Source organism: Papaver somniferum, chromosome 11, assembly GCF_003573695.1.
Source record: "Papaver somniferum cultivar HN1 chromosome 11, ASM357369v1, whole genome shotgun sequence".
Lineage (NCBI taxonomy): Eukaryota > Viridiplantae > Streptophyta > Magnoliopsida > Ranunculales > Papaveraceae > Papaver > Papaver somniferum.
Window position 1 is genome coordinate 62,933,806 of NC_039368.1, and position 25,334 is coordinate 62,959,139.

The following is a 25,334-nucleotide window of genomic DNA, read 5'->3' on the forward strand; positions in this document are numbered from 1 at the left end:
CTTTCTCCTGCAACATGCGAGGAAGCTCTTCAAGAAATAGTTAATTTGGGAAGGCCTTGGGTTGCTGACTACTGCCGCAACATTCCAAAGGAAAAGTGGTCCAGTGCGTTCTTCAAGGGTTGTAGTTATGGTCAGACTTCTTCTAGCGTTGCTGAATCGTTCAATAACTGGATTAACCGCGAGAAGAAGTTACCTGCTGTTGCGCTTGTTGACTCGATCAGGTTTGTATCAGTTTCCTTAGTCACAGTACAAGCTTATATATAGTTTTAAGATTCTATTAGTTTTCTTTTTGTAACAGTATTAGCATATATTTTCTGTTAATCTACGTATAATAGACTTGATATTCCCTTATCGTGTAGGCTACGTATGATGGAAATGATGTCAGAACGTCATGAAAAGAGTGTCTTGATGAATCCAGAACTGCTAACCCCTGTGTATCAAGCCTTGCTTGAACTACACATTCAAATTTTCCGTCCCTGTAAAGTTAGCCAGTTAGATGCTAAGCGTTATGAAGTACATTCTCCAAGGTTAGCATTTACCCCTAATCTCAATCATCTGAATTTTTGTTATTTTCTCTTCTTTTTAAGTAGCATGTTCTGTGATGTGGACTCTATCCACCAAACTAGTATCTTAGGTATACTGAAGATAACATATGAATATGTACTGTGTATATATTCAGTAGATAATATGGGTGTTTTTTGTGTGTGCAGGTCTCATATGGTAGATCTAGAGAGAAAAACTTGTACTTGCCAACGATGGCACGTTTATGGTTTTCCATGCTCGCACGCTACTGCAGCTATTACTAAATCTGGAGGAAGGATGCTTGATTACGTCGACGATTACTTTAAAGTTACCACTTTTCGTGAGCTATATTCAATAGCTATTAGACCTGTTCCTAGCCACGACAAGTATGAGTCTTTAATCATTATATTTTGATATTGTTTTTGAGGAACAATATCAAAAAAATAGCTATTATACTCTGTACATATTCATATATAGTTATGATACTTTATTTTTTCTCACAGGCCTGATGAGTATCACGTAGACGATATCGTTTTCCCACCAGAAGTAATTAGGGCTCTACCAGGCAGGAAAAAGGGGAAGCGTATTAAATCATCATATGAGAATAGTAGAAAATATGTCAAGTGTTCAAACTGTAATTTGAAGACTCATCACAACAAGGCAATATGCAATCTTATCCGTCAGTATGAACTTTCGGAAGAATGATTTTGTGTCAGGTATGTGTTTCAATCAGTACATATTAAAGATATGTCTTGGGGTAGGATGATACAATACAATGTCTTTTTAAGTAAGTAGTGTTTTGATTTCTCTTTTTTTTTATCACAGGCTTTGAATGTGATACCAATGACGTTGTTATTATTTTTTCCACCATTTTTTCCTCTAGCCCTTGTTTTATTCTACTGTTTTTTTTTTTTTGATTCGTCAGTACCAACTGAATTTGGTTAATAATTGTTTCTTTTACAGTACATACATCAAAAGTATACTGAAATTACTGTTTTTATTGTTTCTTAGAACATCTTTTGGTTTTTGAAACATTATGTCTATCAAAATGTAGTTATATTGATCTTTTCGAATAATGAAATATGTCGTTAAGTCTATCAAAATGTCAGCATCTATCACCAGTAGTGTAGTATTACATACTGATATTACATGTCAGTATTGTGGCGCAAGCATCTTTAGTACGTAGTGATTTGTAGTGTAACCATACTGATACTACATATCAGTATATAGTGATTTGTAGTGTAAAATATCATATCAATATGTAGTGATTTTTGTACTGTAATCATACTGATATTGTAACAAGAATACAATCAGTACTTACTAATATGTACTGGTTGTGGTGTAACCATCTTCCACTACATACTGACATTCGTATCACTTAAAGCAAATTTGAACAATTCCATAAGATTAGTTTCAAATTTTGTGGTTTCCCAGCTGATTCACCATCTACGGGGGTCGAGGGGGCAGCGCCCCCTCGTATCAAAATCACTAATAAGTTAGACTACACAACAAAGTAACACAATTGGAATATCACTAATATGTAATATGTAGTATACTAGTAGTAACTAGTAGTAATATGTTATATATTGATACTACATATTAATATGTTATATGTTATATATTAATACTACATATTACTCCCTCCGTTCTTTTTTAATAGGCTGGTTTTGTTTCTAACGAAATTTAAGAAAATTAAGAGAACTAATCATTAAAAGTGGTCTTCATGACATTTGTCAATAAAAGAAGTGAAGTGAAATAGTCCCCGTGACACTTGTTAGCAAAAGAAGTAAAGTGAAGTGGTCCACATGACACTTGTCATCAAAATAAGTTAAAATAAAAGTGGTCCCAAAAAATTAAAGTAACATTTGACTTTCCCAATTAGGAAACTGGCCTATTTTTTGAAACTTTTATTTATAGAAACTGGCTTATTATAAAAGAACGGAGGGAGTAATCTTGATACTACATAATGATATGTAGTATGTTACATATTGATACTACATATTAATATGTAGTATCAATATGTTATGTTCAACACTGTCATGTTATGTATATAATGATACTACATATTGATATGTAGTATGTTATATATTGATACTACATATTGATATGTAGTATGTTATATATTGGTATGTAGTATGTTTGATATGTAGTATATTATATATTCATACTACATATTGATATGTAGTATGTTATATATCAATATGTAGTATGTTACATATTGATACTACATATCAAAAAATTGTTATATATTGATACTACATATGTTACTGCTAGTATACTACATATGTTACTACTAGTACTAGTGTAACCATCTTCCACTATGTACTGACATTCGCATCACTTAAAGCAAATTTGAACAATTCCATAAGATTAGTTTCAACTTTTTTGGTTTCCCAGCTGATTCACCATCTACGGGGGTCGAGGGGACAGCGCCCCCTCGTATCAAAATCACTAATAAGTTAGACTACACAACAAAGTAACACAATTGGAATATCACTAATATGTAATATGTAGTATACTAGTAGTAACTAGTACTAGTACTAGTACTAGTAGTAATATGTTATATATTGATACTACATATTAATATGTTATATGTTATATATTAATACTACATATTACTCCCTCCGTTCTTTTTTAATAGGCTGGTTTTGTTTTTAACGAAATTTAAGAAAATTAAGAGAACTAATCATTAAAAGTGGTCTTCATGACATTTGTCAATAAAAAAAGTGAAGTGAAATGGTCCCCGTGACACTTGTTAGCAAAAGAAGTAAAGTGAAGTGGTCCACATGACACTTGTCATCAAAAGAAGTTAAAATAAAAGTGGTCCCAAAAAATTAAAGTAACATTTGACTTTCCCAATTAGGTAACTGGCCTATTTTTTTGAAACTTTTATTTATAGAAACTGGCTTATTATAAAAGAAAGGAGGGAGTAATCTTGATACTACATAATGATATGTAGTATGTTACATATTGATACTACATATTAATATGTAGTATCAATATGTTATGTTCAACACTGTCATGTTATGTATATAATGATACTACATATTGATATGTAGTATGTTATATATTGATACTACATATTGATATGTAGTATGTTATATATTGGTATGTAGTATGTTTGATATGTAGTATATTATATATTCATACTACATATTGATATGTAGTATGTTATATATCAATATGTAGTATGTTACGTATTGATACTACATATCAAAAAATTGTTATGTATTGATACTACATATGTTACTGCTAGTATACTACATATGTTACTACTAGTACTAGTGTAACCATCTTCCACTATGTACTGACATTCACATCACTTAAAGCAAATTTGAACAATTCCATAAGATTAGTTTCAACTTTTGTGGTTTCCCAGCTGATTCACCATCTACGGGGTCGAGGGGACAACGCCCCCTCGTATCAAAATCACTAATAAGTTAGACTACACAACAAAGTAACACAATTAGAATATCACTACATTAAATTTAATCCAAGTACAAATTAAAAATCACTAATAAAAGGAAAAGCTATATTTTTAAGATATGTTTTTGAACATTCTTGAACTCATGAAATGTAATCAAGAATAAAAGTCATATAGGTATTGTCAGATTACTTTTAGCAATTAAGACTATATTTGTGTCAGTCCCCAACTGATTTCTGGTGGAGATGCTGTCAGCAATTTGCATGCTAAAGTGACCCTTTTGTTGCGAACCTTCATTTGCACCTGATCATCATCTCCCAAAGGTACTCCCACATATTTGTTTTTAGACTTCATCTTCATAAAATACATCACAAATAGCAGGCAGTCTGGTGATTTACCTTGTTGAGGTGCTTCACATTCATTGACTACTACATCCTTCAGTGTCTCTTTATTCTTCTCCACTAAGTACATGTTGATAGGTTTGAACATGTAATCTGCCATTTTTGTGGCGTTTGGATAACATATTCCTCCCCATTTATCCTTAGAAGAATTGTAGTGGTTGAACACCATTTCTTCGTAGTCATACTCAAATAGTGTCCAATGGAGATTGTTATGGCACATTGGTACAAGAATCTTCTTGATACTGTTATCCATCGCCAATATTGGATTGTAAACAGATTCTTCTGCTCCTCCTTTGAGCTTATCCGGGAACTCGGCATTATACTAAAAACATGGATTTATTTGAATACTTATATCTAATTATGTTTTATGTAATATAGATATGTAGTGAACATATTCCTACATAAAAAGCAATATAGATATGCAATGTAAGATAACAACTTACCCAAGCGGACAGATCCAGATGCAAGACAGGTAAGTATTTTCTGTCTATTTCGCGCATCGGCTGCTCTTCCAGAAACTTCTCGTTAAACTTGTATTGTCTGTAGTTGAGAATATCTTGCTCTAAAGAATCGTTATGTACCAAGTCTTCAACTGTAGATGCACTAACGCAAAGACCACCTTCTCCCGTTTTCCAAGCAATTGAGCTGGAAAGATAACGATGTAAAGGTTAGTATTCTTGTGTAACAGAACATATCATTATGTTCTCATTGTAGTGTAAGCATCTTCCTAGTACTTATATTACATGTCAGTTACCCTAATTAGTGTAACCATCTTCCACTAAATACTGATATGTATTGGTGTATGATAGCCATACAATCAGTTAGTGCTGATTGTAGTGTAACCATCTTCCACTACATACTGATATGTAATACTACAACACTGATTGTAGTGTAACCATCTTCCACTATATACTGATATGATTTACCATCTACGGGGGTCGAGGGGGCACAACAACATGTAATATCTATATTGCATAAAACATAATTATATCACCTAATCATATATCACTATGTAGTGGAAGATGATTGTATGGTATATGTAATGGTTATCAACAACATGTAATATCAGTATCTTCTAAATAATAGTGCAAATTAAAAACTTACCTAATCAAGTATGCATTATCGAAGAATTTGGAAAGGATAGTCTTTTGATCATCCTTCAAGTCATTATAGAATGGTGACTTATTCAGTTTCAGGAAATGCTTGTGGCGCAATTTAATCTTTTTCTTCGTCTTTTGTGGTATTGCTTCTATTCCTCCAGCTTTCGGCTTCTTAGGTTCTTCATCTTCTTTAGGTCCTTTATATGATGGTGAGAACTTACTTCCACTTTCGTAAATATCATCTACCTTCTTTGCAGGATAGGAACGAGTAACGGGTCTGGTGGGTGTTGTTACCTGCTGCTTTTCGGGCCTTGTGGCGCGCTTTTTGTTCACTTTTACCCTTTTTTGTATCTAGCTTGGGCTAATCTGTTCCTGCATTTTTTATCAACATAAAAAAAAAAAGTAAATGTGAACACACAACATAGCTGATGATTAACATTAACTACATAAAATAAGATTTAGTACATATCGTTCACATGTGATGGAACCTCCAAAACATCTTGTGAGGGGACATCCAAAACATCTTGTGATGAAACCTCCAAAGTATCTTGTGATGGAACCTCCAAAGGACCTTTTGAACTGTTAGTAGGTATGTTTTCTTATTTCTTAGGTGTAACTTCACTTACATCTTTCGGTTCAATGGGTTCTTGTTGCTCAGTTGTATCTTGTGGAATTTGTACAGGTTGCAAATCTCTTCCAAACAGATTATCAAATTGTTGTCGTATGTCAATAACAAAAAACCACCGTTTTTATCTGGAAGGAGGTCTGCATACTCTTCGACGTAAATACAAATGCCGGAGTTTTCCATTTCTGTATAATCTCCCATAGACAGCTTTTCGATGTGTTCCAAACTCGACATCTCAGTAAACAAAGGTACATCCAGCAAATGAAACTCTTCCGCCGCCAATCCAGCATTATACTCTGCAGATTTCTGCGAATTAACTACAACTGAAGCCTTTGTTTCTAGCATAGTTGTAAGCAACTCCTTTGCTGTTTCCTGCCTAACTTCAAGTTGATCAACCTGCAAAAAGCAATTGAAACTGTCAACAAAAACCTACTTAGGTGAGTTTTGCCATGTAACATGCTATGTAACATTACATAGCAATATGTAATGGTAGACACCAATACAAAAATGTAAGTATCTACCACTAGATATTGATATGTAACAGTACATATCAATACGTAATGGTAGATACCACTACAAGAATGTAAGTATCTACCACTACATATTGATATGTAACAGTACATATCAATATGTTGTGGTAGATACTTACATTCTAACAGTATATACTGATATGCTACTTAGACTACATACTGATATGCTACTTACCTGTGTGTTTTCTTTGCCTTTTTTCTCTTGTATATCTTTGACTTTTTGCTCCAAATTAGATTTAGCCCAGTTTTTAACCTCAGAACGCTGAACTTCAACATCATGGAACTTCAATACTGCAGGTGTTGTTGACAATTCAACTCCAGAGGTGGCATTAGCATGAGTTTGATCTTTCGGTGTTGACAAACCGACTTCAACATTGTTGACATTAACATCTGTTTGATCTTCCGGAGAACCTTGCATTTCGGCCTCAACTATTGGGTCCATATTCAACTCTTCATTGGGGTTGGTTTGAGTAGGTGTACATCCCAAGCTAACATAATCTTCCTTGCTGGCTTCTCTCTGCAAAGGGAAAGCTTTCAGGTAAATTTCATGCAACATGAACTCAAGCTTTGAAGCGTCAACCGTTTCTCCCTCTTGATGCATTGTGTTGACTTCACTCCATTTGGTAGATATTGTACTCCTCAAATCATTGTATTTGATCTTCCAATCTTCTCCCCCCAATATTGAGTCATCTTCTTCTTCCTCTTCTTCTTTCTCTTCTTCTGATTCGGAATTATCATCTAAACAAAAAGCTTCAGTATTTTCTTCCTCTTGAATCCTTCTTGAGATACGATTAAGGATTTGTTTTTCTTGTTTTGTGATCTCGTCTTTAAAATCAACATGGAACTGGTACAAATCAAATAATGTAAAAAAGCAACTACATATTTGATATTACCAAAAAGAACCTTTTTATATTTCTTTCTCTATTAGATACACGGGGAGAACTACATATTGATATGTATCCACATATTTGATATGTTAATAACTACATATTGATATGTATCACCACATATCAATATATATTTTTGATGTTATGTATCACTACTACATATTGATATGCTAATAACTACTTATCAATATATACATATTGATGTCGAAACTACATATTGATATGCTAATAACTATCAGTATCCACATACTGATATGTATCACCACATATGAATATGTTATGTTAATAACTACTTATCAATGCAAATATCACTACACATCAATATGTCGAACTACATGTACTTATCAATATATATTTTTATTCGACAAAATATGTACTGCAAGTTTACCTGATACTCAGAAAGATCAATATCCTTTAGGAACTCAGTACATATCTTTGTATGATTCCACCTAGCCACTCTTGGCACGTACATTCCTTCAGGTTCTGTCACTATATCCTCGGGCACCACCAAATGGGTATGCTCCGCAAACCATGGCTGCAAGTACATATTAAAATGTATAAAACACACAAAACAAAAAGATATACTATCAAAATATAGAAAACACACAAAACAAAAAGATTTTTAAAGTATAATAAACAAATAAATAGATTCTTACCAACAAATAAACAACACAACCATTTGTGTGTTCTACAGATTCCACGTTTTCATTCAGCTCTTTCTCTAAATGAGAATGGATGAGGTCAGGCCATGAAATATTCTTGGCCTTCTCAAGATCAAGAACGAAACCAATATATTTTTCAGTCAAAGCATTTGCATCACTTGTTACGAAAAATAATGAAGTGCACATAAATAGGCAGATAAGCCTGACAAGATCTTCGGCATCTTCCTCGTCTTCCTCAGATTCTTCAGAATCTTCATTTGATTGATCACCCACGCTTTGCAGAGACTCTTCATCAGACTTCTTCTTTTTCACATTAATTGTTGTTCGTTTAAGGATTTTCAAGATTGCCTTCACAATCATTGACCTAGTCACTTTATCACCAGCTTGCATATCAGCAGGAAAAGTCCTTTTGAAGAATTATGTTTCACGCCATCCAATGTTTTTATTGACTTGTGTAAGCCTTAAATCATAATATTCCCTATTTGGAATTCTTGGCATCCCATAAAAAAGTGTCATTTCTTCTGGTGTGGATACCAGCTCATTCGGCGAGCCATGCCTTTCAAAGAAAAATGTAAGCTTGTTTGGATCTTGACCTCTCATGTAACAGCGTAACATTTTGGTCATTGCATCTTCAATCTTCAACCAATGTTCCAACTCAAATTTTGTGTACCAGAACATTAGGAACAGGTTCCCGTATGATGCTTCAGAAATCAGCTTCAGCTGCAACTCACTCAACATAAGTTTTTCAGTGGTCTTGATAGTCTTCGCAAGCCCCCACAAGCCCCTGAAACCGCCACGGTATAAACTTCGTGGTTTTCCATCTCCTTTCTTACGCTTATTACCACCTACACAATAACAAGAATTTAAAACTATTACAGTACATATAAATATACCATATTAACATGTAGTTATATCATCAATATGTGGTTGTAATATATACCAAGTACTTGAAACTACATACTATTAACAGTACATATTATTAGCAGTACATATTATTAGCAGTACATATCAATATGTAATGGTAGATACCACTACAAGAATATAAGTATTTACCTCTACATATTGATATGTAATAGTAGATACCACTACGTATTATTATAAGTACATATCAATATGTAATCGTAGATAGCACTACAAGAATAGAAGTATCTACCTCTACATATTGATATGTAATAGTACGTATGGCATATGTATCTGCTTTGATACAGTAAAAAGTGTACATTAAAATCACATATTTCATATGTCATGTATCTACTGTGATACATGGGAAAGTGAACATTAAAATCACCCTATTCGATTAGTTTCACCATTTACAGGGGTCGAGGGGGCAGCGCCCCCTTGTTATTAAGAATTAATTTGGTTTTAACACTACAAACACTTTTTACTGTATAAAAACACTACATACCTTCTTTCATGGGTACATTTGCTCCCTCCCCCCCCCCCTTTTTTCTTTCCCCTTTGCTTTTGGTGAATGAGTAGCAGCTCTCAGGACGAGTGTTTTGTTCTCCTTTGCTTGCGGTGAAGGAGTAGCAGCCTTTGTCGCCTTTTTTCCTTTTGCTTTAGTAGTTGCCGCCACTGCTTTTATTTTGCTTTTTGCTTTAGGAGTGGCTGCTGCTTTCTTTCTTTTGGTTTTTGCTGTAGTAAACCAAAAACAACATCAAAACAAATATCCTACATATTGATATGTAGTGTCTAACAATATCAAATATCCTACATATTAATACGTAGTGGTATCCACATGCAAATCTACCAACACTACATATGAATATCACACTGCATATCAATATGTTGTGTCAAATTACATACACAACAGATGAAAACATATCAATATGTAATCACATAGATGTTGTAATTCTATTGAACAAAAAAACATATGAATCACACACTGCATGTCAATATGTTGTGTCAAATTACATACACAACAGATGAAAAACATGTAAAACATATGACTCACAGAGATGTTGTGATTCTATTGAACAAAAAACATATGAATCACACACTGCATGTCAATATGTTGTCTCAAATTACATAAACAACATATGAAAACATGTATACCAGACACTACATACAAATATGTAGTGATTCTATTGAGCATAGAAATCAAAAAGAAAATCGAAACAACTTACCTATTTTCTGATCGACATGTTTCTTCCTCTTTGTTGGTGAAGGAGTAACAACTTTACTCTTACTTCGTGTTATTGGTGAAGGAGTAACAGCAGGGGGGTTTCTTCGGGGTTTGTTGTTGGTGAATCATCATCGTTTTTTCTTCTTCTTTTTGCTGGAGAAGGATTTTCTTATGTAATTTCTTCTGTAATTGTCCTCTTAATTTTTCTATTCAATACCATTTTCTCTCTTCAATTGAATGAAATGAAAATTAGGTCTGAAAGTTATGAAAATTAGGTCTGAAAATTAGGTTTTCTGTAACTGTTGTTGATAGATTTTCGATTTCAAATTTCGGTAATTGTTGTTGATGACCTTTATCGATTTTGTTTTCCTGTAACTGATTTCAAATTTCGGTAACTGAATTTCTGCAACTGTTGAAAGAAGAGAGAGAACTGAGAGAGAAGAAAACTGAAAACTGAGAAGAAGAAAAATGAAAAAGGAACTGACATAATCCCGTGTTATGGGTATAAAGGTAATTGCCGCTGCTTTTAAACATTTTTGGACCAGCGGATAATTTGTTTATCCCGCTGGACTACACCGTAATCCCAGGTCGGGTTTTTGGACTAAACATGAAATTTCTCATAATAAATCCGGGTCCAAAATGACCCATTTATATATAATTAGAAGGCGAAAAATTCGAAGAAGAGAAAAAAAGGTATCGTCACAAAACAACAACCTTCCGAAGTGACTAGGGTGATTCTGAATCTCTGTGATACAAGATCCGTCCCATACGCTCTGCTCTCTGTTTCTCTTCTTCTTCCTCCATCCATCTCTCTCAAAGAAAATCTCTTTCTGCAACTCTCAAAGGGCGAAGTTTTTTTCTTGTGGGTAATGAAACTTCTGGATTGATGGGGTTGATAGCATTTTTATTATAAAGAAATATAAAGATAAAAAAAAAGTCTCTAAATCACGAATCGTAATATAAAATTCAAATGAACAAACAATATGTTTTATTGTAGAAATGGTAACTGCCATCAGCAGGGGCGGAGCCAAGGGTTGACTAACCCTGACTCTAGCCCCCTAAATTCTCAAAAACAACATAAAAACTCTTTGTTTTACTTATTTTTTTATATTTAATCCACCAATAATAGTATTTTAGCCCATTAAAAGTCCCTACATTTTACAGATGTATTTTAGCACCCCTAGAAATTTTTTTCTGGCTCTGCCACTGGCCATCAGCATCATTGTGTTATTATTATTATAGCAAGTTAGGAATTAAGTAGAGTATGTGTGATTTGGTAGCTCGTACTGGTCGACTTCAACAGCGTTACGAGGCTGGTTATCGCCTTGTCGCTGGGTAATCTCTATCTCTCTATCTTTTTCGTTTTAATAATTTGATTGTGTTTATTGTGAATTTGTTTAATTTATGATTAGAAATGTATAAAAGGATCTCTCTTGCAACAATTAAAAGGGAATGTGAATGTTGTTAGCAATGTCTATGGATTCAACATTGGGGAAGGGGGATTTGATATGGATTCTTTTTTCTTCTAGGGTTGATGGTATCAGAATTTGTTTTATTTCTTGGTATTTTGTTAAAGGAAGAAAAAGAGTAATTTGGAATTATGAATTAGATTAGATACAGAAATAGAGCGCTCGTGGATTTGATGCCTGGGTGGTGTGTTATTCACCATGGATGCAAGGCATTCACGCCCTAATGAGTTGCCCATCAAAATGGTAAATAGAGCGGCACACACCAAATCCAACTGCACCCTAGCAAGGTTCGATAATTAGGTTACGGTGATATAGTTATAAATGAGAAATTGCTACTTGTAGTGATGGAATTTAGGACGCATGATTGGTCAGATTGTTAACCAATTAGTATAATAAGTGAAACTACGGGAAGATAGTTGAGGATATTTATAATTTGTTTGAACTTTATAGAATTATGGTCCTCAAGTTTTGGGGTTAGGAATTCAGTGTTGGACCTCCTCTGGGAAGAATGTGTTGTTATAGTTGTCGGTCGTGTGATGTTTGTCCAGAGGAAAAGAATTAATCATGTATGACTAAGGAAACATTTCTCTGAGGGAACTCTCTGTGCAACCCACTATTTGTCAGAATGCACACAGAGATCAATTTGAAGAATGTCATGTTGCTACGTTTGCGTCTCTATCTGATGTAGATTCTCATAAGCCTGTAAATTGTGATGATCAAGATTTTTTTAAAATATTGTTTTGTTTCTTATATTCTTGTTTCTTTTTGGTTATTTGATTTTATAGACAAGTGAATTTATAGATAGTGTTGGAGGTGAGGTTTCAAACCCCATTGTAGCATTTAGTCATCCAGATCAAACTCATTGCATCTTTTAAAAAGCCCCTTTCTTTCTAGGCACAGTTAGATTTTAATTGCTCCAGCTTATGTTCTATGTGATGTTCCATTTCTAATGTATTAGCATGTTTTGCCGCAGGTGTATTCCGTTTAGATGTAAACACCTTGATGAGAGCAGTGATGACACATCTGAGAAGGCTGTGGAGGTGCTTATGATTAACTCACCAAGTGGACCAGGTCTTCTGTTTCCGAAGGTGTTATTCCTTTTAATGTCATAGCAGATCTGTTTGTTCTTGCAATCCTATTCCTTCCGCATCATGTAGTGTTTTACCGTCAAAGCAAGTAGATTTTTGGTCATTTGAATTCATGATGCTCTTATTTAGGTTTTCTGGGGCATTGGGAAGATATAGCTTTTTATGACTTCTGAATTTTAGTGGAATGAGAAATACATCCATGCTTATTATTATATTTGGGCTTCCGCAGTCAGATTGTTTGTTCTCTTTGAATCTCCTGCAACTATTATATTATTTGGAATTGGAGCTTGTATTGATCGAGCAAAAATTCCAGTGATACTGTTTGACTGTGGGTGTTGGTTTGAACCCAAACCCATTTGTTATATACAGATTACAGAATATACTAGAGGCTATAATATCTTCAAAAAGATGTGAAGACATAAAATTGTATACATATCTTCAAAAAGATGTGAAGACATAAAATTGTATACTGTAGTTGTATAGAGAGCCAGATTACAGGATACACTGTTGTCAGTTCACTTAACCATGCCTTACTTCCTTTCTTACTCTTACTTACCAAACAGGAAACTCGTGATATTTATTTTGATATGCACATGGTTCTTGTCATTACCCTCCAAGATAACTTTTGGAGTTTGGAGAATAACTCTTTCGTCTTTTGTACTTACTAGATGTCTTCTTGTTTTAGGGAGGCTGGGAGAATGATGAAACAGTAGAGGAGGCAGCAGTGAGAGAGGCCTTAGAAGAAGCTGGAGTTCGAGGAGTTCTGATGGTAATTGATTCCCCCAGTTCTTTTAAAAAATATATATGTAATCAATAATTCATGCTAGTTTATTTTAATAGAGTTACTAATATTGCCATTTGCTGTACCTACCTCATTCAAAAAGTGCCCAACAAGATCTACAGAAAACCGGTCTACGGAAGTAACAGTTGTCTTGATAAAATTTCAGAAATTCTTGGGACATTACAACTTCAAGAGCAAAACCCATGAAGACAAGTTCAACCCGGAGGGGTTATGTAAAGCTGCCATGTTTGCCTTGCTGGTGAACGAGGAGCTAGACTCATGGCCGGAACAGAGTACGCGTGAGAGGAGATGGTTGTCAGTTCCTGAAGCAGCAGAGCTCTGTCGCCACTCTTGGATGAAAGATGCACTAGAAAATGGCTTTGCTGAGTGGTATTCAAAGAAGGATATCATGAACTCAGGCGAGGAGGATGGCCAACCACCCACCTCGGAACCTTCTTCCCCGGAGCACAAGTGATTGAAATCTCCTTTTGTTCTTGTGTAATTTTTGGAAGCAGATATAGTTTCAGTTTACACTTTTCAACCTCGTGAATCATTCATCTGGAAGATATTTTATGTCATACAATTTCACCAAATTAAAGACGTGAGTAATGACAATTTAAAGTTGGGTGAGTATGAATAACAGTGGTGAATTTGACATCTTACGAGCAGAGACAACACATAATGGGACTACTAAGTCTTAGTAGACGGTACTCATTACCCACATGCTGAGTCTGGTGAAAGGTTATCGTAAACCTGCTAATGATTCATAAGGTTCTGTATGATGGCTCCAGAAAAAGAAAAAAAAGTTGCCATAAAGGGTAACTCAAGATTAACATATATATTAAAATTTGTACAAAATTTGAAGGGAAAAAAAGAAAGAAGAAAAAACCAAGCTCATCTGGCTACTATATATTTATATGATACAAATACAGAAGATGTCCCCCCAGCTTACTTTCTTCCATGACGGTTGATTGTTAGTTCAGAGGCATGAACATGGTACAATTGGCCAGCTGATAGTGCCCTATCTTTGTTTCCACCAAGAATAAAGAAGATGCTCTGCCTGTGCAGCCGTGAACAACAATCGCATCTCTTTTACAGCAGTAGAAAGCCAGACACTACCCCTTCAACAAATACGGGCATCACACCATAGTGCGCAGAGACATCGGGCCGACATCAGTTGCAGCTGTGGAACACCATATTTAGTAACACGCAAGTAGTGGAAGTAACATGAGAAATCAGGTCTACTTGTCGAGTGCAATATCAGCAGGATCTCCAATCCATGACTTCCCTTCTCTCCACTGAAACCTGATTCTAAGTTTCCCATTTGCGTCTACACCAGCAACCTCTCCCTTGCTAGCATGAGTTTCCATACCCCATCCCCACCTAGGAGTCACCAATCCTCCTCTAATTTTCACTTCATCACCAACCATGAACGGTCTAACCCTCTCCATCTCATTTATTTTGCATACCCACAACCTATCCAAGAAACAGAATGCAACCCACAATTCTCCGTCTTCTATTCTGTGAACAACGCCTATACTCTCGTGGCTCACTTCACCCCACTGATGTAATGGTGTTGCAACAGATGGCTTCACCTTTACCCAGTCTCCTATCTGAAGCTCCTCTTCTTCAACAATTTCTACCTCTGCTGGGTCAAGCATCCAACCTTTTGATCCAACAGGCGTATAAATTCTTAGCTTCCCATCTGCATCTATTGATGATATCGTCCCAATACTGGTGTGGTTATGACCAGACCACCCAAACCTTGGTTGCTTCACTGCAAATCTTACTTTTACTCGTTGGCCAATAACAAGCCTCTCCACTCTTTCGAGCTCAGAAGATGGCCCTACCCACCTTTCCTGCTCTCCACAAAAACCAACCTGGACAGTTCCGTCCCATTCATCTCCTTCATACCCTATTCCTTGTACAATCCCGATACTGCCGGGCATTAAGGATTTCCATCCACTTGATCCATCTCTTATTCTAACCCATTCTCCCACTTCAAATATCTCCTCTATCTGAAGATCTGCAGGATCTCCTTTCCACAAACCTGACAGGCCAAAGAATACAACCCGTACTTCTCCATCAGCGTGCACCCCAGTAATAATACCTCTTGAAGCAATATTTGCACCTCTCCATCCCCACCGTGGTTCAGTTAGTCCAGGTCTAAAACGAACATGCTGGCCAATTTTCAATGGTACAACCTTTTCCACGTCTGTGTAGTGCGTCATCGACCTCCCTTTACGAAAACAACAAGCCAGTTCTAAATATCCAGTATCTTGTACACTGTGAACCACGGCTAAATTTTCTTTGCCGATGTTATTCCAGTCGTAGTTCCCTCTAGTCCCCATACTTGGCTTCAAACGAACCCAGTCACCAACATCAAAACCTGAGAGCCGTTCTGCATCTCCAGGAGCCACCTTCCACAGGTCCACTCTGCCAGTCACTCTCACCTGCAATAGGTTAAGGAAATGCTTATACTATTAGACCCACTTCATATATTATTATCAAAAGAGAGAAATGACACAAGCATACTAACATTTAGTTTTCCGTCCATATCTATCCTTGCAATCTTCCCAATGGTAGCAGCAGTTTCATTTGACCATCCAAGCCGTGGCTGAGCAACAGATGACATCACATGTATTTCTTGTCCCACTTCAAAAGGTGGTACCTTCTCCATGTCCGTCACTGAGCAAGAAAAAGGTTTACTCCTGAAGCAGAAAGCAACACCCATGTCACCATCCTCTTCTAGGCTATGAATTATTCCTATACTGTTCCGCGTAACATCCTCCCAACCATACTTCGGTGAGGATACCGAAGTTTTCACTCGTACCCAATCTCCAACCTGCTCGAGCATACAGACAAGAGGAAGGGGAAAGCAGATGAATTATAGAATAGAAACATAATCTTAAGACTATCATTCTAACTTTTATGAGATGAATTCTTACCTTGAAATCCTCCACTTTTTCCATGTCGGAAGGATCAGCTTGCCATGGAACGGGCCGATTAGGTATTTCAATTATTAGCAGACCATCAGTTCCAATCTCACTTATCCTTCCAACACTATGGTGAGTCTCACCACCCCAAGCATACCTGGGCTCAGCAACAGATCGCTTCACGCATACTTGATCGCCAATCTGGCCAGTTCATGGATTCAGCAAAGAACTAAAAAGATGGAAATATACGCTGAAGGATTAAGTATTTATGATGCTTACCCTGAATGGGATAACAGACTCAACCTCCTCTGGTTCACAGTGCCATGGATTTGGCAAGTAACTTAGTTCCAACAGTAGACTGTTGTCTGGTCTGATACAGTACACTATCCCGATGCTTCCAGGTATTACAGCTCCCAGTCCATGCTTTGCAGTTGTGAGAGAGGGACGAATCCGGACCCAGTCACCAACTTTGTATTCTTCAACCCTTTCCATTTCAGCAGGATCAGCTTTCCAGCCTCGGGATGCACCAGGAAAGCCAACACGCAAAATCCCATCATCATCAACGCATAAGACAGTACCAATGCTATCACGTGATTGACCACGCCATCCATACCTGATAAAAAGAACATCACAAACTTTTGCACTTTGCATCTCATATATAAAAGTTCATTATGTAATAATGATAATATTGATCTAAACACGGGACACTCGATAGAACTGTCTTAGTTGCAAGAATATAAACTGTTTGAAACACAACATACCCTAGATCAGCCAAAGTGTCAAACAACTATCTTGATAACGGATAAACAACATACCTTGGCTCTTTAACATCTGGTTTCAGTTGCACATGTTGTCCCCGGTCTAATGGGATGACTTTAATGACATCACTTGCTAGAACACGAGCTTCTCCAGAGCAAAAAGATACAATCAAATTATCCTTATCCTGCACATTCTGGACGAAACCAACACTCTTATGCTTTGCACCTTGCCAACCGTACGTAGGAACCTTCACGCTTCTTTTAAATTTTACCCAATCCCCAACTTCGAAACTAATGACAACCGACAACAAAAACCTGATTAGTTTACGAGTCAAATATACATAGCCGAAGTACATGTCATATCTTATAATTACAAATATAATAAGGAAAACACTACAACTATTCAGGAATCAATCAATGAGAGCAACACAACAGGAAGTAATTTCTCTCACATGGTAGGAGACAGATGAATTCCATTATTTATGAGTGCTTCCATCAGATCTTCTGATATCCAATCACGGGGCAGGGCTTCCAAAAAATCACGAAGTGTCTTACCACTGTCCTCCAACATAATATTAAATTAGTCCATGATGTATCCGACCTAATCACTACAACTTATAATGATGATGGAAACACTTATCACAAAATGAAGCTCTTGTTAAAACAATATGAAGTCAAATAGCACAAGGGTGCTTTGGCAGCACTTGCCTGTGATTTCTGACATCAATAGCAGCACTGGGATACTGCAGCATCACAGCAATCCATTCAAGATTTTCACGTATCATCTTTGCTGAATCAGCAGCTATATGAAATGCAGTGTCGCCTTCATCATCCTGATCATTATAAGCAAAAGTATTACTTCACTTAAAGTGCCCCTAAACATCGTCACTTGCACTACATATTTATATACTACAACTGAATAAACTCAACTGGCAAGAATTGTGTCTTTAACTAAAAGAGATAAGACATACGCAATAAATGAAGGAGTATTAATGTTAATCAAACACTACAACTGGCAATAATTGTACTGTACCTTAACTAAAAGAGATAAGACATACACAATGGAAGGAGTACTATAAAGAAACAGAACACATAATTCGGGGGCTCCTAACATGAAGACATACTTTCATTAATTCCAGGACTAACCATTGTAAACCAAATACTAAACAGCAAGATAAATATCGACCATGTTTCAGCTTGTAATAACCTATGAACAACATGATTAGGATAGTAAAACAAGATAAATTGAAGTTGTAGCATAAGAACAAATGCTTATCTAAGCACCAAAGCAACATAGCCATCTTATAAAGGCTAGTGCAGACTACTTATAATTTTGTTTTATATCAGATATAAATATAAATTTGCTAAGTCCAATCACAACTTGGTTAAAGCAAAAAAAAAATGAACCTGCAAATTGCAGTTTGCTCCAGCCGATAAAAGCAATCCGACACAAAGTTTTGCACCTCTGGCCAATGCAACATGAAGAGGTATAGTACTGTGTACGTTCTGAATGTTCACATCAACGCCAGCATCAAGACAGATCTACACGAAGAAAACATTTATATTTAACAACCTGGAATCTGAAAGAAAGTGCCCAAGAAGGACTTGACCAAATTACAATACAAGAAAACTCATGATACACAACATTATAGAAAGGGACAGATTACAAAGGATTTTATGTGGTTGTACCTTCACCAACTCCACATCATTGGCCATAGCTGCCGTATGCAGTGCAGTTCGCCGATGCTGAGGATCTTGAGCAGTTGGATCCGCTCCAGCAGCCAGCAATATTCTAACCAACTCTCTCCCTTCTAAAAAAAAATTAACCAGCAGAATCGGTGACAGAACGAAGAAAAAGAAAAAAGAGAAGAGTTGGGAATTTTGAAGAGATTTTTTGACAGTTTTCCTAAATGATGGACTAACAAACCAGTAACTAGTGATTCATATCTATATACGACCACGCATACCCAAAAGGATACAGGGAGAAAACCGTGAGACATATTTAGAAACAGAAGAAACGACTGATCTTCAAGCAACAATACACATGCTATAATATGTCATACACCTTGTAATCGTATAATAATTTAACTACCCCGGATGCTTCAGCGGTATTCTATTATCCTTGTCATATTGACACTGGGTGTTCCATCTTAAGGGTAAATGTTGTATCAATAAAGCCATCCGTCCTCGTATTATCTAGGGATCATAGACCACCTCATAAACCACTAGGTATGTGAGCCATTGATTGGGGATCAAGGACTGCCTTCCTTATTACTGGCAGCTCCTTCCATCTATTTTTCATCACCAAAACGCGTGCCCCTTTCCTACTTGCATAGCTGTCATCTAGTGGCACTATATACCAAGAAAGGGATTGGCAAATTCCTACGCAATAAATCTAGTGAAATATTTCGAAAATAACTTCGAACAACAGAATACTTGGTGACCAAAGAATGCTAAGTGTCATAGTTCATCTGCTTTGGTCAGAGATAACAACTCAGGAGTCGAAAGTAATTAGTGAAGATCTACTATTACCAGTTTCATGATCTTTCTTTAAAGAAGCTGCCATACACAAAGCAGTTCCAACTTCACTTGGTATATCAATTGCATCAGCGATCTCCTCTTGGGAAGCAATCTCCACCCACCTTTTCACAATTGCAACATTCCATGTTGCTATGCACATATGTAAAGGCCTGCTCATCAAAAGGGTGGAGCAAAAATTAGGAAAATAATAGACACAAAGTATCACATTGAACATTTTGCAGTCGCAATCTCTTGGTTGCTCTGCACGTTAGAACTTAGAAGTAGGCTCTTGATTTGCTTCATAAACGAATTTCTTGGTAAATTAATGAAGGATGGATCTTTAACTTGATGTTAAAGATCCTGAGAAGCATAAATGGTAACTAAACTTCCTTACACAAGCACGAACACTAAACAAAGACAGATGATTCATTAACTTAATATTGATCCTCAATTAAGCTATCCTAAACTAACACATGACTGTCACCTAATAATAATAAACAAGACAAACATGCATCTGATGACCTGAAAATAAACAACTGCTCAAGTATTTGCTCAAGTATTACACCCAAATTTTGATGCACGTCTTATAGCTATCGCATATCAACCATTTATGAATGTTGATGCTCCCTCAACATTAACAATAGAAAGGCCGAACAAAAAGAGTAAAAAACACGGGCGGTTTAGTAACATCTAAGCCTGGTCTCTCCAATAAGCTTATTGATGGCATGTACAGGAGCAAATAGCTCAATCTCTCGAGTCTTACAAAGTGCAACGGTCCAAAACAACCTGGAACAAAAAACACTCATTAAACCAAAGCAAAAGGCATGCTTACGTCAAGTGCTTGCTATTCATGATCCCCATCGATCTGCAGCCTCCATTTTCCAGAATGACCACTGCACAAGCTGTGTATTTCTTGGTAACGGCTTTGTGTAGCAGAGTTTCACCTTCATCATCCAGTGCATTGGGATCAGCCCCTGCTAGTAGCAACTCCTGTGATGATTAAAAGCAGATCTCAGGTTGAAGTCGGAAATAACTTGAATACAACTAAATTTTAAGTTGCTTGACAAAGACTTACTTGCATGCAACCCGGTTGGCCATGGTAAGCACAGACATGAGCAACTGTTGGACCGAAACCCTCCCTCAACATAGAACTGACGTTAGCGGCTCTTCTAATGAGAGTGCGGACACATTCTGGAGATCCAGCTGCTAAAGCAAACACAATTGGAGGGTCTCCATCTTTGTCAAGGACATCCACATCCGCTTCCTCGTATTCTAGAATAGCCTCAACAAGCTCCACACTTCCCCGTCTGCAAGCCAAGTGGAGAGCTGTTTGGCCATCAGCATTCTGCGCTTCTAAGAGAGAACCAATTGAACTGCCAGATTTCCCAGATGCAGCCTTCGAAAGCAGATTTCTTAACATGCCAAAGGGAGAGATAATGTATATCAGATAAGGAGTTATATTATAAATTTTCAATAAACTTACAAGAAAGTGAAACTGTTAGGGAATCACCTGACAGATTCCAGGTTCCCCTCGGACACAAATTGATGTAAAAGGCTTGGATTGTCTTGGACTATCTCGAAGACAGATGTTGGGGATGGTTCCACTGCATTCACTCCCGGACCTTTGCCGAAGTCACTGCAAATTACAAATAACACATGCCCAGCTCATACATCTGCGACAAATACTAAGAAATCATACCGGTACTAGACATGACAACTTGTCATGCTTCCATTCCCAAGATTAGTGCAGATTTAGTTCATTCTTCAGGTACTTCCTTTTTCAGGTTCATTAAGGGTAAGGATTTATTGACAAATGAAGTTCTTGCAACCTGATCAGATAAGTATAGTGAGTTTGTCGGCTGGGGGAAAGTGAATCTAACGTGCCCACATCTAAAATAGCTTCTTATTTCAATCTTCTCTATTGCATAATTTATCTTTCTGATTCTAATTCTGTCTCTTAGATTTCGAGAAGTTTATCTTCACAAACTAAATAATAATGATGACAACAAATCAAATAATGTATCCATTAACAACTCGCCTATCAAAAACAGACACCAGATCAACTTTTGAAGAGAAAACCAAAAGATAATCATACTTATCAGGGCTTGCAGGGGCGCTACGAGGTATCTCTTGCAAGTTCCGGAGAAATATTGTAAGCATTGCATGAAAAGTTGGCCTTTTTGATGCCTTATATTGCAAGCAGTCACCAATCATTTTCCACAACTCTGTAGGTATCCCAACACCCACTACGCTAGCATACTGTGGAGGCAGCCTCTTAGCTTTGACAACAGCTCGATATATTTCCTCTGAACTTAAACCGGACCACCTGCAAGAGTAGAAGTTGCTTTTACTAGGCTATTTGTAATGCCAACCTACAATACAAGAAAAATGTAGCACTACATACGGGACGGAACCAGTGCACATCTCCACCAAGGTACACCCAAAGCTCCAGGCATCAGACTCTGTAGATATGCCAATAGCGTCATCCCAAAATAACGCCTTCTTCACCGGTTCCCATGCCTCAGGAGCAGCGTAATGTGGATTAAGCATGGTACAGTCCATACATGAATGTGTTCTTGAAGAATCATCCTCCGGAACTAATCTAGCTTTTCGGCAAGGTTTCTTTAGAATTGCTGGAAGACCATAATCAGAAACCACTGCCCGGCCATTGACATCTAACAGCAGATTGGATGGCTTAAGGTTCATACAGACAACACCGGCTGCATGGAGCTCAGCCACTCCACGCGCAATATCAGCTCCATATCTGCGATCAGGGTATAGAAAATTTATTTCTGTGCATATTACATTTTGCAAGATTCTCACCTATTATCAGTTTATCAGCAATCAATTCAAGAAGTCATAATAATTCACCCTTCTACAATCCCCAGAAACATCACTTCCGAAAATTCGTGAGCTCTGTAATTGAAATTTTCGGTTCCTAACTTCCATTAAATCTTTTAGGTTCATCTTACTCACAGATCATTATAGGGGATGCTATTTCTGATGAAAAATAAAGTCCTCAATAACACCAAATAACTGGGGTGGTTCCCAGTGAAGAAAACTGCTCCTGTTTATACCATGTTTTCTTTAACTTCTCTTCTCAGCAGTCATTTTAATTTGAATGCCAGCATAACAAGACTGCTCTCGTTAATTATTTAAAACCTTCTCAATTTACAAATTTATATTCAAGAAAATTTCAACTGTATTACTTGATGAGCAAACACAGTTAAGGGAAAATTCTGGCGAGCATTTAGAAGTTAAACGGGATATTCTCAAGTTTCTCGAAGTTTAGATCACTTGAGCAAGAGTACACACATCGTATTCCGCTTACAAGGGTGCCTAAGAGACAAAGAATTCAGCAGCCTAACAGTTCATTGATTGAACAAGTTGCAATCACTTCTAATAGTCATATAAAGTTGCTAGTTTATAAATACTACTCCAAACAGTTCTGTCTGATTGACGATCTAAGTGATAGATTTATAACAATCAACTAATCAAACATCTAGATCAAGAAAAATAATCTTTAGGGAAAAGAAATGAATTTGAGCTCATTTAAGTATCCAACATAATAAAGAATGAACGAAAATTGAAAACCGGAGATTAAGTATAAGAAAAAAACCTCAGTATTTGCTCCAAAGTAAGACGCCCTTCATTATGCCTCATTTCAGATAGAACAGAACCAGAATACCTATCCATAACAAGACATAGTCTACCGTCTATCTTAGTAGCACCATGAAAAGTACAAACATTTCTGCACCACATTGAAGATCGACGAAGATTCTCTAATTGATTTTGTACCCAAACTAAATCCGTCTCATCCTCAAGAATAACTTTTTTAACAGCAACTTGATGTTTACATTTCCCACCGTTTGAGGAAGAAGTACCAGACAGAACACCGCCCCATGTCTCAATTCCAACCCTAATTTCATCACCAAGTCTTTTAACAAATTTCAAATTATGATGCGAAGAAAGATCGATTAATGAACCACCACCACCTCGAATACTACTACTAGTGCTATTATTATTATTACCACTACCCCGATTTCTACCTAATGAATTCTGATTTAGACTATCACTATTATTACTACTACTGGAATTAGAATTGACACAACACCGCCGACGAAAATCGAAATCGAATTCCTCTTCAAATTTATCACCGCCAGCTTCATTATCCTCATCGTCGTCGTCGTCATCATCATCATCATCATCATCATCATCAGTAAAATAAGAATTACTATTATTATGATTACTATTATTATTGTTATTACTTGAAGAATTAGTAGAAGAATGGATTAAAGCAAGAACAGCAAAATTCTTACGAAGAGCATTCACAGAATTACCAACACACGAAATATGACGACAACGAGGACAAGATAAATTAGTATCAGGCGAAGCTGAAAACATTTTAGATAAACAATCTTTACAAAATCCATGACCACATTGAAGTAGCAGTGGTACTCTATTATCTTCATTATACCGATTCTGACACACTGAACAATACGGTACTTTCATCTTTCACTTAAAAGATTCGAGGGAGGGAGGGGATCGATTGAAAATCTAAAGAAGAAGAGTCAAAATTAATAATAGTGAGTCAAAAATTAAATAAAAATCAGAGAATGAAATGAAACAAGGGTTTTCTTAAAGGAAGAATGAAAGAAATTGGAGTTTTGTGAAGATAATAATAGTAAAGTGAGAGTAGATCCATATATAAGATTGAGAATAAGAAGAAAAAGATGATACTCCAACACACACAGAGATGAGAGAGAATAAAAATGAAGTTAAGAGGTGAAAAAGGGAGGAGGAGTAAGCAGATTTTTCTACTGAGTTGTTGTTTTTCTTCTTGGGTTTGTTTGCGTTGTTTAATGGGGACTGATTGCGTTTCGAGCCCCTCCACTGTTCGGAATCATACGCGTTATGTTCTTACGCTCTCTACGATTTCCCCACGCCCTATTTTAGGCTCACCCTGGCCCGTTGTTTTTCTACGTTAGTTTTGTTGCCGATACTTCACTTTTTTAAGACAAATTATAAATTTGTTTGATACTTTTTATGTTTGAAATTAAAAAAATAGTTGTTTGAAGGAGTAGGTTTTCTTGACAGATATACTAAGACTGATGACTATGATAAGTCTTCACACGGTTGGTGCATCTTCGTTGGTCGACTTGATATTATCGATTTGATTTTGGTTGATTCATTTTTGAGATACTTTGACATTTTGATTTTATCAAAAGGAAAAAATATGACAGATTAAAGGAATGGTGCCTTTGACTCTTGATACGCAGGGCCGTAAGACCAAGAGATTCTATTGGTAGTTGCAGCCGAACACTTGTACTTCACAAAGATGAGCATCACCGGAGGTGAAATTCATGATCATTGTTGCCTTGATCATAAAAACATTGGTCGGAGGTATGACAAATTGCGTTATGCATCTCTTTAGTTTTATGTTTTTTTCTTTTTGCTCCGTGAACACGTAAATTACATGGGCATCTATATGTTCATAAACAATGTT

General features: G+C 36.5%; 2 protein-coding genes across 3 annotated transcripts; one reads left to right on the forward strand and one right to left on the reverse strand.

Moving 5' to 3' along the window:
• The first annotated feature begins 11,440 nt into the window (after positions 1–11,440).
• Positions 11,441–14,276, forward strand: LOC113321711 (nudix hydrolase 16, mitochondrial-like). Of its 2 annotated transcripts, none has more exons than XM_026569614.1 (4): positions 11,441–11,611; positions 12,719–12,833; positions 13,519–13,602; positions 13,718–14,276. In XM_026569614.1, the coding sequence occupies exons 1-4, from the start codon at positions 11,541–11,543 to the stop codon at positions 14,087–14,089; spliced, it is 642 nt and encodes a 213-aa protein (XP_026425399.1). In that variant the 5' UTR covers positions 11,441–11,540; the 3' UTR covers positions 14,090–14,276. The 2 variants fall into 2 exon arrangements, with proteins under 2 accessions (XP_026425399.1, XP_026425400.1); XM_026569615.1 differs by having other exon boundaries at positions 11,446–11,611; positions 13,781–14,276.
• Positions 14,277–14,430: 154 nt separating this feature from the next.
• LOC113321710 (E3 ubiquitin-protein ligase KEG-like) lies at positions 14,431–24,681 on the reverse strand. Its single transcript, XM_026569613.1, has 16 exons — positions 23,448–24,681; positions 22,233–22,592; positions 21,924–22,154; positions 21,339–21,464; positions 20,904–21,240; positions 20,661–20,818; positions 19,841–19,998; positions 18,998–19,119; positions 18,716–18,850; positions 18,017–18,141; positions 17,761–17,865; positions 17,366–17,599; positions 16,830–17,163; positions 16,563–16,751; positions 16,154–16,459; positions 14,431–16,067 (listed from the first exon to the last, which is right to left on the reverse strand). Exons 1-16 carry the CDS (start codon positions 24,338–24,340, stop codon positions 14,856–14,858), a joined length of 5,025 nt encoding a protein of 1,674 aa, XP_026425398.1. The 5' UTR covers positions 24,341–24,681; the 3' UTR covers positions 14,431–14,855.
• Between the last annotated feature and the right edge of the window lie 653 nt (positions 24,682–25,334).

Excerpts from the sequence above, each read along its gene's own strand:
- LOC113321711 (XM_026569614.1), top strand. The coding sequence starts at position 11,541 with ATGTGTGATTTGGTAGCTCGTACTGGTCGACTTCAACAGCGTTACGAG. Across the intron at positions 11,612-12,718 it reads GGTTATCGCCTTGTCGCTGG|GTGTATTCCGTTTAGATGTA; the intron begins GTAATCTCTATC and ends GTTTTGCCGCAG. Across the intron at positions 12,834-13,518 it reads CAGGTCTTCTGTTTCCGAAG|GGAGGCTGGGAGAATGATGA; the intron begins GTGTTATTCCTT and ends TTCTTGTTTTAG.
- LOC113321710 (XM_026569613.1), bottom strand. The coding sequence starts at position 24,340 with ATGAAAGTACCGTATTGTTCAGTGTGTCAGAATCGGTATAATGAAGAT. Across the intron at positions 19,999-20,660 it reads ATGAATAGCAAGCACTTGAC|GCCTTTACATATGTGCATAG; the intron begins GTAAGCATGCCT and ends TTTGATGAGCAG. Across the intron at positions 17,866-18,016 it reads ATTGATGTCAGAAATCACAG|TGGTAAGACACTTCGTGATT; the intron begins GCAAGTGCTGCC and ends GTTGGAGGACAG.